Below are 13,148 nucleotides of genomic sequence, written 5' to 3' on the forward strand. Positions count from 1 at the left end.
CTCAAATCACACCCTGTCCACAGCACTCCGTCCGTATCTAAGCTAACTGCCATTAAACAATCGTTACGTGAATGCATTTGAATTACGATGGCTTTGAGAAACACTCCTCTTCCACTGAGCACGTGCAAGTATGAATCACAAAAAATAATTAAATTTCCTGTAGTGTCATACTGAAGATCATGCATGTTTCCGTGCGGTTTAATGTTGAGTTCTTTTCTTTCATTTTCTGGAATTTCTCTAGATTGCTCGAAGATTTTCTCTACATCTTGGTCCATTATTATAACAGATACATTTGAACTGATAGCTGCAACATTCCGGGTAACACAACACTCTGCGATTTTTGTTGGAAAAGGCACCAGTGGTTCCCCAGACTGCCTTGGCTGAGTGGTAATCACAGCCCTTCCGTCTTTGGTGTATTTTGTGATTTTGCTTCTGTCACCTACTATGACCTGGTCATCCAGGGTAACACATAAACACGTCACATCGGTTCCTCCAACTGTTGGAGCCTTTTTTAGCAGTGACGCTGAGCTCTTCATGCTGACGTCCAACTCATAAACAGAGTGATCTGAGCAGACCCAGAGATTCTTTGTTGTTGGGGAAACACTGGCATCCGTGACAGGCAGTTCCCATGGAACTGTTTGTTGAACATAACCGTTGGTATCAAGAAGTTATATAAGTGTCTCACTTCTTCCTTCATATGACCTATAATAACACTGATAAGCCCATGCCTCACCCGCAGTTGAAGTACATATTGCTATGAATTGTTTCCGACTCTCTTCTAAATCAAAAGTTGACAGTTCTATGGTGTTCGGCAGTAAGGTGTACTGCAAGGGTCGATAGGCTGATGACGTCATAGTACCAAAATATCTGTCCATGTAGCTATGGGGATTGGTGTTGGGATGAAAACTTGCAGTAGCCAAAATAGGCATCAGTGGTAAATTTGCCTTATATCGAACGTCATTCAGGGAGTCATGTACTTGGAGGCTAGATCCATATTCAAGAACCTCAATATATTCGTGTTGTAAGTTATCATCAAAACATTCTAGCCGGCTTTGAAGTTCCCTTCTGAAACTGGTCAGAGCCTTGATGTTTCCTTCCTCCATTTGCTGGCAGAATTCCAAAACCTTTTCTGTTTTGATATCAATTGCCTGTTTCAGTTTTACGCTCTGAGTTTTAACTTTACGACAAAGGCTGTCAAAACTGTTTAAGTTTTTCTTCATTTCCTTCTCAGTAGAATCTATACCCTTTTGGATTTGCGCTCTGTTGTTTTTGTTAAGATAGCTTTGAAGTTCCGTTTTCATTGATGGAATAACTTCATTGAGGTCACACACGACACGATGTTGTAAGTGTAACGTTGTACAGTCCATTCGTATCCACCTGTAATACAATGTACACACCTACAGTTGTACCTGTCTGAATGAAATGGGCCTTACACACCTGTTGTATTTACCTTGACGTGTGTGTACACGTACCTGCTTGAACTCTTTTTTATTATTTACTGATAAGTTCTGTTTCTGCCAGATTTGTTAAATGGATAATGCAAATAAACAAATACACTTTTTCAATATGTAGTATTGTTTCGATAAATAAAAAAGTTCTAGATTATTATATCAAAATTAGTAACATTTAAATGAACTTGTTATTACCATACATACATATCATACGTTGAATTAACTTGAATTAATAGAAGAGGGCATCAAGCTTTGAAACTATAGAACAGACCCTGACTTTAGTCTAAAGATCAGTGATAAATCATTACATATTTACCCAGTCCATGATGAGTCAGGGTTAAAGCGACTCCCATGTCAAAGTTAACTCTGTGGAATCGGGTGCAATAGCAAGATATTTTTTATTTCTTTAAATCAAGGGACATAAACAATAAAAAGCGCTTCCAGAATGAAGTTTTTTTTCCAGTTATGACACTAGATTTTGTGCAACAAATGTAACCGATCTGATCGAACAAATTAGTATTTACTGACGGTAACACAGCGTAATTAATAACTACAATGAGAGACTGACATGACTTATGGAGGGTCGTTTATCTGATGTGTTACGAAGATTATAGTCCTGAAAATACTTTATACACACAAGTAATAATATAATTCTGAGCTGTTTTATAGATATTACCTCAAATTAACTCTATGTGTAGCTGATTTAAGGTGTTTCTTACGGCAACACGCATTAGATATGTGTATTATAAACTCAATCTAGACTATGACCATAAGTAAAACTGTTCGACGAAAAAAATGTTTTGAAAGACATATGATCACAGGGTGTAGTGCAAATGCAGTCTTGAACATTACAAATGATAAATAATAAAATAAAAAACTACTAACATGTATAAACTTTAAAACATGTTATCGAAAAATCTGTAAGTTATATCAAATGTCCAGAATGCCTTACACTGGCATATGCCCGAAGCAGAAATACTTTTAAATACTATGTAGCTGCCATATGCCAGGCTTTTTTATGAATTAACTTCCCAAAAAAACTAAGTGTACTTAACAAAATCAACCACATCTGTATCAATACCAAATATACATGTTTTGTTGCAGATATTTATACGAGGAAACAGTTGGAACTTGAGAGTGATGAAGACTTCGCTCAAGCTGTTAGGTAAAGAATCTGAGCACAATTTATCTTGCACTATACTCTGTAGCAGATTGTAGTGATTGCGTGACTGACGCGTTCTGTAGTTATTTTCTCCAAAAGCTATGAAGTTTAGATTTTTCTATAAATACCACCTCAAAATTCATAGTCAGAGTGTAAGTATGAGAATATATAACGTAGTTTAGTAGTTTTCTTACGAATTTTATATTGAGTTTAATAACTTTTGGCTGCCGCGTTATTTTTGAGGTTAAGTCCATTAACAAAAAGTGATTTAGTATTGGTTACGTATTTGTAGAGTGTAAATTTCGTAACTGATGTCGAGGTCGGGGTGATTTTTAAGAGTAGGTAGATATGTATATTACGAATACAGAGAAATGGATTACCCCTCGTTCAGATTATAACCAGCTCGAATTAGCATTTTCTATCAAACGCAATTACATTGTCACATATCATGAATTGTTTTTTCATGTTAAGGATGATACTTGTGATCAGTTTGTAGAACAGGGTTTGTAAGGAGGTGTTGTGTTAAAGTATTGTCACAGCGATAGATTATGTATCTAGGATTATTGTGATATGGTCAAAATGTCGGCCATTGTATATATAGGGGGTTGTGTGAAAGTCAATATCGATTATGTATCTAGAATTATTGTGATATGGTCAAAATGTCGGCCATTGTATGTATATGAGGTTGTGTGAAAACCAAAATAGATGTTGGTCATTATATTCAAAGGGGCTTCCGTGAGAGTCACAACAGATTATGTATTGTAGTGTTGTATTGCCACATGAACAGTATAGATGTGAGGGATGTCGTGTTATAGCCACATGGACAGTGTATTTATATACTTAGTGATAACTATGTATACCAGACAGTGCGATAAAAGGTTTTGTAGTGACTGTTATATTTTAAATTGCTTGCTTTCCTGAGATAACAGATATCTTTAAAAAAACTATGACATAGTGAAATTTCATAAATAAGAAGTAAGGATGTTCATGCAACAGTAAATGTCTTTGTTACGTTAGAACATCATTTTGATTTAAAATGTAAAACAAAATAATAATTGAATATTTTACCTTAAAGAGCATCACTTGAAGGCGGATTGGAATGTTTACTACAAGTATCAGAGTCAAGTCTCAAATCCATTATCATCATCAACTGTCCGCACATACTCACAGACAAGTAGGTAGTCCAGTCTCTGAAGACTGAATGAAGGACCATTTCCTGATTCAGATGATTTAAGTTTGGTAATAAGCTTGATAATTGTTAACTTGTTTTGCCTTAAAGCTCATTCAAGAATTTAAAGTTTTTAGAAGAATGGTCATTTCATAAGTCTTAACTCTAGTTTTTTTGTATTGCTTATGTTGTAGTGATTGATGTTCTTCGGATTCAAATATCTTCATACATATTTTGAACATTGTCATACTTCATATTTATACATTGAATATGCTTAAAGGTCATATACCAGTAAAACTATTCGAGTTGGGCGGATTGGTTTGGTTTGGTGGCTTCTCGGTATTACTTTTAAGGTTATAAACATCTAATTTTTTGCAGATGTATGTGGTTAGCCAGTTGCTATAGCAGAATGTTACAAAACGTTTGTTACCATAGCAACACTCATATTTTGGGTGCTGATGTGTTGTGGGCTTTAGGAGCTGGGTGTGGACTCATACGATCTTTAGACATTGCTCCCCTGTACCCATGGTAAGTATTTGAGACTATGTACTGCCATTTAACCAATGATGGTCATTATGTAGCTCTGCTTAGCCACTGCTACCAGAAAACGGAAATAAGGAGATTTCCTACATGATGTTGTGATAAACAAAAACTTGGTAAATATAAGTTCTCAAGACAACTTTATGGATAGCACCAAGTTTTTTGTTTTGAGTATTTATACTGAGGTCGTTATTAATTTAGTCAAATAATGAAGCAAAAAAAACTATGATATATATATCTTGACCGGGTCATATTCATGAAACATAGAATAATTACTAATGTATATTATTATAACCCTACATCACAGACAATTGGCTTCAACATGTTTGCGACTTTGTCACAATGCAAGTTTGACACTAATATCTATATATATATACATACATTGTATATACTTCGATGTTGGCTTAGCAGGATGTAAGAACTACAAAGGAAGTATTTTAATTTAGCTTCGTAATCAAATGATTTGTATGTGTAACCCATCTAATCGCCAAGTGGGTCATAGGCAAAGCTCAGTTCATGATTCAAAACGGTTAACATATTGCTAAATGTCAAAAAACTTCCTTATGTATTATAGGTTCTAATTAAGGGTCTATTGCTGTTAGCCTTTACTCACTACTGTAAATGGAAATTAGCAAAAGTCAAGAACCTGTAATATCTGAGAGTTAACGATAAAATGTAAGGCAGGAGTAAAAATCCCAACTTATCAATATATTTCTAATAACCATCTCGGTATTCATATTTATATTGTAACAATTTTATTTCTTTATATAGATATAAAAAGAACGATCTGATTTTCAGATCATTTTTTTATATCTATATATCTATATAGGCCGGTTGAACTACTTCAATTACATTTGTTCCATGTTTCAGTGTGAGCACAGAAAAGTTTACTAATAAATGCCTACAGATAATTTCCCAGTTTTTACCGGAGTTGGATCGCCTGTGTATTGGAGGCCAGCAGTTAGATGTTAACGGATTCGTACTGATAGGTAGGTAGTCTGAATGTTGCAACTGAATTTTCTCATAAATTTCTAGAATGATCCTGCGTTTTTGTTGTTGATAAGTATACGGTTACACTAAAATTGATCCCCAGCGCCTCAGCTTTACGTATGGTCAGAATGAATTAATCAAGTCAGACGCCGAGTCTCCTATATATAGGTTTGTATTTACTCCATATAAGTCTATAGAGACATTCTGAGACAAGTAATATGTTAAGCGTTTATTGAAACGACGATCTGTCAAAAGGCTTCATTAATGAAAATCATAATTAAGTATCGGACATTGTTAGACCTTGGAATTCCGGAATGTTGATATTGAGGAAGCCAATGGCAACAATCTGGACAAGGGGTCACCAAAGCATATGGTACATGTAGCCTGATTCCAAACACACAGTTGTCATCATCGCGAAATAATTAGCTTTAAAATCAGCTCTGTGGCTATCACATTCTCTGTTGTCTTCCAAAACCTGTCGAATCATAACTCCATTGTTACTTTGATGGGAAGTTGCGGCAACAATTTTTTTTTGTGAACATCATATTTGACATAGCATTAACCAGTTATATATACGAACAGCAGGGTTCGTAAAATAAGACGTGCTTTTATCGGCAAAGTTTAAAATCTCCATTGCCTGTCTAGCCGGTCTCAGTCCATGGATTGAGGACGTTTTAGTCCGTGTTGCGATAAAGCTTCATATGAATGGTATAGGATCAATATTTGAATGGTTTAAGTGATGCATTGATAGCGTTCCTGTCGCACTGGAGTGAATGTCGCATGCTACCTGTCTTGGAAAATGTAAAGATGATATCCTTGGTCGGCTGTAATAGACCATTATATAACCTATCTAAGAAAATTTGTGGTTTGCGTTTTTATCTGACACGGAATAAAATTTCACAAAAGATCATTTGACCAGTCTTAGCCAATAAATGAACGGTGTTCATATCAGAAGTGCAATAAAGGTCTCGAAGGTGATCATTTAGCAATATATGTCTTAGCAATTCTATGAATGGCATACCTATATATTATACACTCTCGGGTCATTTTCACAGCAGCTGCTACTTTTGTAACTCTTGTGTTAAATTTATTCACCAAATTTAATACGACGGCAAACATTGAAAATAAACACAGTATGAGTGAGTGTATTTCCACAAAAATGCCAAATTATATACCTTATTGTATACTGCAACTTCAAAGCTTTATAGAGCATACAATCATGGACTTATGACTTCACACAACAACTTCATCTATTTTGTAATGCAATGGCAGTATTCTCCCTGTGTTACAGCGAAATCTTGCCAGCGTTTGTACTGTCTATCCCTGCATGGCTGTGTTGATATTGAGCAGGATGTCGCCGTGGCGATGTGTCGAAAGGGACTCAAGAACCTGCGCTCGCTGGACTTCAATCACACTCCTGTCACAGACAAGGCTTTGCTGCACTTTTACAGTAAGCATTATAAGTGTCTTTCTCTTTAGTTAATGTAGTATGCTTCAACTATGCCCATCACGTGCACTGTTGTATTAAATTACCATGCCATTACTTACATGTATACATGTAACCCTCCGCCTGTCTTTAGTGCCACAAAATATCTAACTTGCTTATCGAAGATATATCGTAACTTTAGAATACCATTGTATAGACTTGTATTTGCCAAAAACATTGTGCGCATATCTGAGTCAGACCTATATATTTATTCTGATCAGGTTCCTGTAAACACTTGAAGTCCATACACGTCTCCTTCTGTATGGAGGATGTCAGTAAAGACCAAGAGTTAATGGACACCACGGAAAACTTCAACAAGCGAATAAAGACCTTGGAGGTACTGCACAAACAAGTACTTAACTGTCACGTGATCTGTTTCTTATGTTGTCTTTCCTTCTATTTTGGAGTTTCCTTCGTTCTTGTTTTCTTTTCGTGATTTTGAATTCAGCATACACTTAGTTTGTATTTTTTTCTATTTCAGCAATAATTCTGGATATATCTTTATACATTATTTACTTTATTTTTATATTCAATGCGGTTGATGCAAAACATTTATTGTTACTTTTTTCAGAAGTTGAAAAAGAAGGGAGGACTGTGGAATATTCTTAAGCTGGATGTTCAAACAGTGAATGACTAAGAACCGTTGGAGTTCGGATGCCTTTAAGTGCAATTATGGTGTTTTTCTTTTCAACAGATTTCTCTAAAACACTACAGTTCTTGCCATGGTAATTTTATTATATTCGTGATACTAGATTTATATCTAGCTTGAAAGTTGTTTGGAACTGACAACTTTGGGATTACTTCAGGTTCTATATACATTCACCGTACCTGGAAAGATCCCGAGTAACTTCTCTTTTTACCATCATAAAAAAAGGTTTTCAATTGTGTTTTTTTATGCATCAAAATCTTTCAACTGAATATTTTAATATATATTTATAAATGTCTGACTGTAACGATTACATTATATATTTCTTCAAAATGATGGCTTATTTTTTAGCTCGGCTTACTTTCATGAATATTGACTCATTAAGGTAGCAGAGCAGAGCTGAGAGTTGAAATATAATAACGTAGAATATCTTTTAAGAACAAATTCAAATGATTGATTTTAATTCACTATCAATTTATATACATGTATTTTATATCTAAAAATCAACACTACAAAATAAAACCAGTAATTTGATTTCTCTGACTAACATATATATGCAAGACATGAAGTCATATTCATGTGTGACGTCACAAAGTTTAACGTTACGCCAAATTAATGGCATGCCATACTGACCGTGAAATAGCATCAATCAACGAGACATGATCAGCGAAAATATTTAATATATATATATAAATAACGCAGCAAGATGGACTGCAACATATAGAAACAACAAAGTAAATATATACACGATTTAAAACAAAGTTCTTATCAATATATTCATGCATACCATGAAAATCCAAAAACTATTATAAACATTCATATAATTTCTTATATTTATCATGATAAAAGTCATTCCGTCTTCCAATGTTAGGATTCATAACTTATGGTAATAGCTTTATCCAATCTGTCAACAACTTTACACATGCTTTGTATCAAATAAAAAAAAAAAAACATATGTTAAATAAGATTCGTACTTATCATTGATAATATTTCTCTCTTCATTTCAATATATATATATATAAATAACGCAGCAAGATTGACTGCAACATATAGAAACAACAAAGTAAATATATACACGATTTAAAACAAAGTTCTTATCAATATATTCATGCATACCATGAAAATCCAAAAACTATTATAAACATTCATATAATTTCTTATATTTATCATGATAAAATCATTCCGTCTTCCAATGTTAGGATTCATAACTTATGGTAATAGCTTTATCCAATCTGTCAACAACTTTACACATGCTTTGTATCAAATAAAAAAATACATATGTTAAATAAGATTCTTACTTATCGTTGATAATATTTCTCTCTTCATTTCAACTCGCCTTTTGGCTTTGTTGTTGAGCGTTCAAATAAGCGAGGAAGGTTATGGGTTCTGTCCCCTGACAGAGACAGCTTAGATGGATGTTGGTAATGGCTGGTTCGCCCGTTGTCAGTATAATGTGAGCGGGTGGAGTGTCAGATTGCCGTAACATTCCATTGAAAAGACACTTGAGGTTAATGGCCCATGTTGAAAGTCGACCCGATGTACGAATAACACGGCGTCCATTGTAACATCACCATATCACAAGTAATTACTGCAGTATTAATTTTATGGAAGACATGAATTTTGAAATCGTTAATCAAAATTGAAGAGGTGGCAAAGACAAGCACTGGTATTTGTAGCTCTGTGAATTGCAGTTTGATTCTGTTTGACGTCATGACAACAGTCGTCAAGGCCATGGGGTTATTTTAATATATGCCAATGATGTTAACAAATGATGTCCATGAAGTAAATTTTGAAAAGATTTGTCCTCTTTCATGGTAGATATAAAAACTTAATAAACATCTAATGTTTAAAGTTGTATATCTCCATGTAAAGAGCACAAATGTTTGCGATTGAAAGATACAAACGAACATCTGTCAAGTGCGATATGCACTGAAACAATATTTTTAATGAACGCCTCAAAGAATTTCACAACAATTAGATCTGTTTAGTAAATCAAAAAGATTAAGTATCAATAAAACTGATATTTGAACACCAGATTGATAAAAAATAGGCCAAATATGAAGATTTTCATGGAGACATTGAAAAAGAACATGAACAAGACCAAGTATTCCAGAAGGGTAAAGACACTCGCCAAGTAAATCGTGTTCACATTCAAGTAATGCCACGTCCTCAACGCGAGAACGAGGGTGGTGAAAACACTACAGAACTAAAAACAGTGTTTGGTTTGTTTGTGTTTTACGTCCTATCAACAGCTATGGTCATTTAAGGACGTGCCAGGTTTTGGTGGTGGGGGAAGCCGGAGTTCCTGGAGAAAAAACCGACGATCTACGGACAGTAGCTGGCGACTAAAACCATTGACCCTCACATCACACAAGGAACCCTGAAGGGGGTGTAGTTCATTGTTAGTGTACCTGTAGTCCAAGCCTTGTGTGACACAGCTCTTTTTCTTAAAGTAATAAAACAATTTGAATTTGAATTTGAATTTTCTTGTGCACTTAGTGCACAATGTGAAAATGATAGTCTACACTTAACTGTATTTTTCAGAAACTTATTTGTAGATTGGTCTCTTTTGATATAAATATATTAAATCAAAAGTTTCAGTTCATTGTAAGCTGCGTTTTGTACTGGGATGTAGCAATCGTTGGACAATCATAAGCAAACCAGTGTTATCTTGAGGTTTTGTTAATGAGTCTGTAAAACTACAAAGACTACCCAGTTTTACAGAAATTATATTGACTCTAGGCATGCTACTGAATTACGCTTATAAATAAACACTATTTCTATCCCTGACAAAGAACTAATCCATGTCACATTTGACTATGTTACAAATCTTGGCTAAAGCAGATTTATTTTTGGAGTTAATTATTCATTGTATTAAAGCTATATAGACATCAAAAATATTTTTGTCTCAGCCTAGATGCAGCTGTAAAAAGAAAACAAAGAAAACAAAATATTATCACTTTCATTTCAATTTTATTATAAATCTTTAATAAAGGTTTTAAGACAATCAGAATGTTAATATTCATAATACAATACACTGTAATGAATGCGCAATGTATATTTCATTATATGACAGAATAATTGAAGTGTTAACACGTTTATTATAAGGTATGGATTAAATGATGTTTCAGGTACAGACGTTTTATATTATAAGGAACTACAAACCTAGTGTCAAAATTGAGGTGTGAGAGGGATACATTATTGCAGATGATTTTACATAAAAATAACCAATCTATATAGAAATTACAAAAGGCTGTTAAAAACTAGGCCCAATTTTTCATAATAACTTAAGGTTCAAAATTACACATTTTTGTTTCTTTTTGTGATGAATTATTACATTTGGTCTTGAACTTTAATTGAATTCATTTTTCATAAAATCATTTATCTCTATATACTTTTAATAAGACTGAAGAAAAACTCACATATTTCAATTTTTTGTAAACAGAAAATATCAACCCTATTCGGTAATTTACAATAAAAAGTATAAGGTTGAACACCTACTGACAGGGCAGCTGAAGTCTGGGATACTTTGTTTTTCTGTCGAAATATAAAGGTCAGCGTTCAGGTACATCAAGATTCAATAGCAATTTAACACATTAAGATAATAACTTGAAACACTGTCCACAGGAGTTTGTCTGATTATGCATATCAAAAGTAAAACTTAAATGTTCTCGTACCTAAAATGACCCCAATAAAACATGATGACCCTCATTAAACTTAAATTTCGTAACGAAAGGATGTCATTTATTAGTTAGCTTAAGAAGTCTGATACAAGTAAAATTTGTCCTGTAACAAATATGGCGGTGATATAAAATCTGGATTTTAGGGCTGAGTACTCATCAAATCAGATCCCAAATATACATATATTTTATTTCTTAGGGATATTCTTTCAGATTTTGAAGGATTTAGAGTTCATTAAACAAAAGCCATACATTACAGTACATCCATAATGAATCATGTTTCTGTAAACACTATGGTGTCCTAAAGTTAAAAAAAATGAAACCATTTCCTTCGTATTATCATGTAAATAGCATTTTTTTGTAATTGATGAGATTCCTCTAAATAGAAATTATGCTACAGAAAAACGGAGCTTAGTTAATCCAGTCTCCAGTACTCTTGTTGTATCGCTAAGTAGCCAGTGTCACGAAATCTAGCGACTTTTGCTGGAAATGAAGGTGGGTAAGTGGATTATCAAAGCTTGTCTATATAATTAAAACAGTTCTTAAATAACATATATATTTCACTTGAACATTTTGAAAGCTTGTAGTTAGAAATATTTTCACAAATATACAAACAGTGGGCTACATTTAAAGCATTTGCAATGTACGTAACAAATTCTGAGAAAATTAAAATGGAATTTACAAAAGTTTGCGATCACATTCTTTAACATGCAAACAAAACATATAATCCTCATGTGTTTTTCTCCTTTCATTCCGAAATCTTAAGGAAAGAAATATTTCTTATTGACAAACACAAGCAATCTTATAACTTGTCCTATTGCTTACATAAAGAGCATTGAGCACACATGTTTTTGGATTGAAACAGATCCGTATTTCCCAGTTGTTTTAATGACCCTGAGCAAAAGGTCTGAACTATAACAATGAAATCTTACAAATATCTCCTGAAGAACATAGCAAATGATGAGCTCTGAAATTCCTTAGAAAGACACCAGTTTATCAAACATTAAACTTGCCAATAATGTATACATTTACAACTGGGTAGACTGGAACAGCTAGTATAAAGGATCAAACAGACATGGTGTTCAAGGGAGGATCTAGTCAGATATAAAAGACTCTGCACTCCAAGAAAGGATGCCAGTCGAATAAATATTTACCCAGTGTACTGTATTGGTACATATTTAAACAACTGGGTAGAATAAAACATCCTTCAACAGAAAAAATGTATATCTATATCTATATTCGTCAAGCAGTTGAAGCTGAAACTTAATATTTCTATCACAATTTTTGCACTGTGTCTTTCTTTTACATGTGTCAAATACAAAGAAAGCACTCCTAAAATTATACACATTATCAAAATAGTTTACATGCACACAAACCGTATTTCTGTATATATCATTTCAAAGGCACTAAACCTCACAGTGTTGACATAGGAAAACTGTCAACAACTAAACAGAAATAAGACATATCAGTAATTGAATCTTTCTTCTGGTACTTTATATGAAATATATATGGTTCAAAGAATATTTTTTTTCTCAATATCTCAAACGATCAGGAGTTCACAGGTCAAAAAATCACCAATTGAATCGAATTTATGGAGTTGTTAATGAAGAGACTTTTGCTGCACACTGTGTTAATATAATGATATGCACAGTAACAATGTAACCGCTGATTATATTGTAGTGCTGAGCATCACGTACACGACTACGTTATGTAATGTGTAGGTAAATGAACTTTATCACTCGTTTACTTACAGAAGATGACATGGATGAACATGATGATGTTGAGAGTGCTACCTTTGAACAATTTATTGATGAGAATTGTATTTTATGGGAGTCGTCGGATACTTTTAAGGATCATGTAGTATACCTACATCATATATATATATTGTATAGTAATATACCTACCTCATATAACTATTGTAGTGTAACATACCTACCTCATATGACTATTGTAGTGTAATACACCTACATCATATAGCTATTGTAGTGTAACATACCTACATCATATAACTATTGTAGTGTAACA

General features: G+C 33.7%; 1 protein-coding gene across 1 annotated transcript in view; it reads left to right on the forward strand.

The window, feature by feature from the left end:
- Positions 1 to 13,148, forward strand: part of LOC110449242 — a 53,723-nt gene that overhangs the window by 15,979 nt on the left and 24,596 nt on the right. The window contains exons 11-14 of the mRNA XM_021495986.1: positions 2,556 to 2,616; positions 3,689 to 3,787; positions 4,160 to 4,309; positions 5,192 to 5,310. Of these exons, the coding sequence (XP_021351661.1) occupies positions 2,556 to 2,616; positions 3,689 to 3,787; positions 4,160 to 4,309; positions 5,192 to 5,310 (429 nt within the window). The remainder of the gene's footprint in view (positions 1 to 2,555; positions 2,617 to 3,688; positions 3,788 to 4,159; positions 4,310 to 5,191; positions 5,311 to 13,148) is intronic.

The sequence above is a fragment of the Mizuhopecten yessoensis genome, unplaced genomic scaffold, assembly GCF_002113885.1.
Source record: "Mizuhopecten yessoensis strain PY_sf001 unplaced genomic scaffold, ASM211388v2 scaffold4535, whole genome shotgun sequence".
Classification (NCBI taxonomy): domain Eukaryota; kingdom Metazoa; phylum Mollusca; class Bivalvia; order Pectinida; family Pectinidae; genus Mizuhopecten; species Mizuhopecten yessoensis.